At 37.9% G+C, this 6,222-nt stretch overlaps 1 protein-coding gene across 1 annotated transcript in view; it reads right to left on the bottom strand.

Annotated features, from left to right (window-relative positions):
- The window catches only part of si:ch73-103b11.2 (early endosome antigen 1), a 65,113-nt gene extending 62,359 nt beyond the window's left edge, over positions 1-2,754 (bottom strand). Inside the window, 2 exon segments of the mRNA XM_034707458.1 lie at positions 1,905-1,981; positions 1,984-2,754. Coding sequence (XP_034563349.1) covers positions 1,905-1,981; positions 1,984-2,023 — 117 coding nt within the window. The 5' untranslated portion in view covers positions 2,024-2,754.
- Positions 2,755-6,222: the final 3,468 nt, after the last annotated feature.

Below are 6,222 nucleotides of genomic sequence, written 5' to 3' on the forward strand. Positions count from 1 at the left end.
CAAAAGTCATCACCTGCATAACCTTACAATGGCATACGTTTCTGCAAGAGGAACAGCATGCACATTTGTGAAAGACAGCCCGAGAGGGTGACAGCACTTTGCAGATGTTACTTGATAAAGGGGGGCTGCAGGAAAGGGCAGTTCAGGCAAGTGTTGAGAGAATCACACTTCTACCAGGACACTAACTTCCCCTCTGTCTGTGAAAGATTGTCTAAAGACCATGTAGAGACACAGACACTCCAAATCAAGTCCTGTCTCTCCTCACATGACCTGACAGCAGCACGATAACAAGTCCTCCTGAGAGGGAGGACACGACGGGATGAATCTGGGTCACTTTTTACCCTTCAATGATTCAGTTAGTGGTTAAATGGAGTCTTTTAAAGTGTGGTCGTGTGTGCTCATTTAGCAAGGGCCCCTTGTTTTTCACCCCATCATAAATAACAACGTGATACTGCACCAATTGACAGCGGGGGTCGATGAACTTCATTCATGGACTGGTCAGTGAGCCAGCACAGAATGATGTTTGCTGCCCTCGGGATCTTTTTGTAGAACAAGTCAAATATGGGTCCTGGATCTCCGGTCTCTTACAGCAGATGAAAACCTTTCTCTAGATGCCATGATAGGATCAAATTGATAACTAAGAGGGGCAAATAACCTCCAATTCAACAATTAGGCCCCCCAGGGTTGGGATGGAGAACAGGACAAGAACATTTTTCAAATGTTTTCTTCATGCAAGTCCTCATCCTGACATGTTGCAGACAATACAACTCAAGAAGAATCATTGTCAGGATTATAATTCATCTGAACTTTCACTGTGGATACAGGTAACTCTTAATCACAATAATCAGCTTACCAAAAGGGATGATCACGATACAGGCCAACAGAGTTCAGTGACCTGATGCCACCATTCCCCGTGTGCCAAAAGCATCAACAGCCCGGCAGGCAGTGTGGTGATAGTGATTAAGTTGTGATTGATGCATTTAAAGTACTACCGGTAAAAAGTTTGGAAACACCTTCTCATTCAACGGTTTTATTTAATTCAATTATTTGAAACACTAAAAATTAATACCAAAGACCTCAAACTATGGAAGAACATATATGGAATTATTTAATTAACAAAAAAGTGTTAAACAAACCAGAATATGTTTTATATTTTAGATTCTGTAAAGTAGCCCCCTTTTGCCTTCATGACAGCTTTGCACACTCTTGGTGTTCTCTCAGTCTGCTTCATGAAGTGGTCTCCTGGAATGGTTTCTAATTAACATGAGCCTTGTCAAGAGTTCATTTGTAGAATGACTTGCCTTCTTAATGTGTTTGTGACCATCAGTTGTGTTGTTCAGAGGTAGGGTTAGTACACAATGGATAGCCCTATTTGACTCCTGTTGTAATCCAGATTATGGCCAAACCACATCAATGTTGAAAATAATTACAATAAATAAAAACCATTGAATGAGAAGGTGTGTCCAAACTTTTGACTGGTAGTGTATATTTCTAAATTTCTTCCCACATATGCTTATAGGATTGAACTTGACTGCTGAATTGGACATAAAAGTGCAATACACTGACGGTAACAACAAGGCACAATGCCAAAATGATAGGACAGTGTGGCAACTCTTACAGCTTTTTAAAAGTGTAACAGTAACCTCAATGATGCAAGATACATGCAGTAAATGGGCTCCAGTGCTGGATGGAGGACTATATCTGCATGAATTAAGGTCAATATGAGCCCTTGGGCTGGAAACTAATTATGTCCAATTAACCTAACCTTTGCACTTCGTGGTCTATTGACACATGACAAACAGTTGTGAGCAGTGAACATCAAACAAGCTTTCAGTTTTACATTCACACTGGTGAATAACACAGAAAACATGCAAAGTATTTACTTATTTTTAAAATGTGTTTACCTGATTCAGGTCTTCGTCATTCAGCAAATGTGATTCCCTAGGCTTGAAGCAGTTCTGGCATTTACTTTTGTTGAAATGTTGGCTTGAAATTTCCGACAGGGATTGTCTTTGAGTGACATGACTGATGTGCAAAAGGTGAAACTAGGTGAGAAAATACCCAAGAAGTCCTTGTTTCAGACAAAAACTGCTCGATTCTGGTCGCCAAATGGGTTTGAGTCAACTTGGTGATGGTGAAATATTATGAGACAACTTTCAACAACAGTCCCATGAGAATAAAAGCTCGTTAAAAAGGTAACAGTGTGTTATTCACCTGTCCTGTTGTGTTACCTGAGGTGGTGAATAACCTCATTAAGTGTTGTCTATGATATTCATGTTGCGCGAGAGGTCGCCTCGCGCAGGTTTTACTATGAAGTTGACAAAAAAAAGTCGACACAGGGTAGACAGGTGTGCGCGAGCTCGTCTTAATTACGTCCTGCGACGACGCATCGACGTTTCACAGGTGACATTCCGGGCCTACAGCTCGCTGCAAACGTCCCGTCAGCCTCCATCGGGCAAAACGAGTTTTCCACAGAGGGGAGGGAGTTTGGCCCCTCTCTCTCTCCGTCTCTTTCTATCAAACAAGTGATATCGCATTCATTGCCGTTATAACTCTTCCGTCTCTTTTTCAAGGCCACAATCCGTTATCCAAGTTTAGAAACGCCATGGACTCGGCTGTCAGGCTGTTTGCTCCATAGCCTCGGTGTCCCCCGCTCGTCGTTGCACTCCTCTCGCTGGCACTAGTACGCAGTCTGCGGTGGATGTTTTCGAGAAAATCCTCGCTTGGGCCGTGCATCCAGTTGGTGGGGAGATGGGGAGGGGCTCAGGGGAGAGTAGAAGGATGAGTGACAGCAAGCTTGGCCAATCACATTTACTGAAACGCCCACAACCGAATCGCCGTCCAATAGAAATCGTCAAAAAATCTCCCATACTTTCTCCCATGCTGGGTGGGCTTTAAAGAGCCTTTGTAATAAATGTCTGTTTTCCAAAAGTCTGTCTGTTTCATATCATCTCTGACTGAAACATATTAATACATAAATATGAACACTATAAGGTTCACATCACTGCTATCCAAAGTAACACTAAGAACAATGCTCATTGTTACACATGTGGGAATCTGGGAATCTGTGTTCAGCTCTTGAGTGACCCAGCACTTGGTACTTTGGTCATTATTGTGGTGATGTTAATTGTTGATGATGATAATGGAAGGTCTTAAATGATTTGGTTGCTTCATTGTAGATGTTCCTTATTTTACAAAAGAAAAAAAAAGAAAAAAATCCTTACCTACTTTTGTGCATTGCCTTTACACTGCTTGGCAGTACCTGCACCCAAATGGACTTGAAGCACTTTGTTACCCGTACTGATCTTGTTTCCTCTTGTCTAGATCTTTGCTTGTGTTGTTCTTGTCCTCGTATGTACGTCACTTTGGATAAAAGCGTCTGCTAAGTGACATTGTAACATTGTAACATTGTAACATTGTAACATGTATTTCACATTCTATTGACCAGGACAGTAAAAAAGAACCTTCCAAACACTAACATCAAACCGCCGAAACACTTCTCCAAATAACTTTGCATTCAAATTAAAGCAAAAGTCTCAATATAAACCAAAAAAATGTTTTTTTTTAAGACTTTCAAATGCCCAAATCTCCAAAAATCATCAGGCGTTGGCCAGACCAGGCGGTGCTGACTTTCAGGCAGTGCATCAACGCACATACAGATTTCAATGTGAAAATGTAAAAATGATTAAAGGAATTCTGTTCATACTAAAATTGTGGGCATGGCACACTCTCAAGTTTGGAGGTTTTCTTGCCAATCTGCCAAAAACTTTGAACATTTGCACCACCTAAGCCAGTATATACTCTCAGATCTTGCTTTCACATCATGTGGTGGCAAATATCAGTCAGCGGTTTACATGTGGTGGTGGCTCACGTAGGCGGCAGCTGCAGGTGTGCGAGGGCCCGTTCATCGCCACTTGTGGCTTTAATTATTATTATTTTTTATTATCATTATTATTTATATTCTAGTCGATGTTGTAGATCTTTTTCTTTGTACATTTTCTTTAAAGTTTCTGCATTAGGTATCAAATCCTTATACTCATGGATGAGTTAAAAATGAACTGTTTATTTACAAGAGGTAAGTCTTATACATATTATAAGCAAACTCATCCATGCTAATGCTGACATGCTGCTACGTCTTTGTTTTGTCTTGGGTTTTGTGTGCATGTATTATCATTTTCACTCTGCTTTATATATTGAAAACTATTAAATAAAAAGAAAATTTTTGATAACAAAAATAACTTCTATGTCACACATCTTTGTTTATTATGTTCCTGAGTTCCTTATTATTATAAATATTTTAATTATTATTTTAATCATTGATTTAACATTTATTTGTATTCATCTGATCTTGTTAAAGTTACCTTATTTTTAACTTTTCTTTCCACCATTACTTATTTTGTTAATTTTACTGTAATGATTTTATCTGATTTTTAAGTATTTTATTTATAATCATGCCTTTATAATTCAAGATTCAAGAAAGCTTTATTGCCAAGTGAGCTCACACACACAAGGAATTTGATGTGGTGAATGGAACACTGGTACTTAACAACAAGACAGTAAGGACACAACTAGACAGCAAGGGCAATAAATATATAAACCTAAACAAAAATCCAAAAGTTCTAAATAAAATAAAAATACTAATTATAATAATTTTACCATTGCTGTTGTTTTCTGTCTCTTTGTTAATATGTGAATCACTTTAGGCTGCATGTTTTTATGTATGAAAGGTGCTATATAAATAAAGTTGAGTTGAGTTGAGTTGAGTTGAGTTGAGTTGAGTTGAGTTGAGTTGAGTTGAGTTGAGTTGAGCTAATATCATTCATTTTGTTATTAAAATAAAGAACAGAGATTACAATAATCAGGTTAAAGTTATTTGTTTAGCTGATATTTTGTTGTTTTGACTGTGGTGGGCTAATCCGTACCACCTACAACTAACATGACAATAAAGCTATCAAGGATCAAAGCATTGATGTATTTAAATAGATCCCAGTTTTATGTTTCTTCTTTTGTTTTTTGTTTTTACTGCTCACTAGTCATAGGTTTAACACCATATGCGCTTCATGCAAAATGAGGCTGCACTTGGTAAGATAACATCACGTTTTGGATAAATTACATTTCATGAAGTGTGTGTATGCAAAAGTCTAAACCCATAAAATGTAATACAAGGACAAGTTCTCTCCTATGCTCTGCTATCAAAGTGGCTGAGAGTAAAATAAGGAGAACCATTCACAAAAAATGTCATGTTTTCTAACTTCTTATTTTGTATACCTGTGACAGTAGCAGCGCATGAAGGCAATGCCATTTATTGTGTTTCAGTTTGCTTAAATTTTCACATCTGTCTCGTAATTGACTCATAAAGAAGGATTCATATGAAGTGACATTAATGGAAGCTATTTTCACACACACTATTACTGCATGACATTTGGATTGCTACTACGAAAACTTGCTTCTCGAAGATGGCTGAAAATGTCTAGTAAATATTCCCTCTAAACATAGAATCCAATCCTGAAGTGTTGTTTTGATTCCAGGCTCCAGAGCACCATCTGTTGGTCTTACATTTATAATGGCGTGGCACAATCTGTCTGAACAAATATGTTGGAGGCAAACCAAATGGGATTTTATGGGTTATGACCAGCTGGTGAATTTTGCAATTCTTCCAACATTGCATGAGTGAAAATATGAAGTGTTGCTTAATATTGTGATTAATGACAATGATGTCAAGCTTTGCAGTGTGATGTTACGGCATGTGTTGTTTCATAAATACGTCACCTGTAGATTCATATAAATAGAATGTAATCCCTGCATTGATTTCATAATAATTACTTAGTTGTTTGAAACTATTAAAATACAAAAAATGAACACATGTCAAATGTACAATATCTCATTGTTTGAGCTTGTGTTAGGAGTTTTAGCTGGTTATGAAAGACTTAAGTTAATTCTTATGTCTATGACCTGCAATAGCGAAAAGTCTGATTATATTTGTAAAGGTATGTTGAATGCCTGAAACCACTGCTAGGGGTTACATGTCAGATAAGAACATATTTTAAAATTTATGAGGAAAAGATTCTCAGTGAGGGAAACTTAAACTGTTGCAAGAAAGCAGGAACATATGTTTCAAGAAAATGCAGCACTGGTTTGGTTTAGAAGTTTAAGTGTTCATCCCTTGCCCAAATATTATCCTTCTTTTACCTGTCACAGGTTAAACTCCCAGCCTTGACTCTT

The sequence above is a fragment of the Notolabrus celidotus genome, chromosome 18 (genome assembly GCF_009762535.1).
Source record: "Notolabrus celidotus isolate fNotCel1 chromosome 18, fNotCel1.pri, whole genome shotgun sequence".
Lineage (NCBI taxonomy): Eukaryota > Metazoa > Chordata > Actinopteri > Labriformes > Labridae > Notolabrus > Notolabrus celidotus.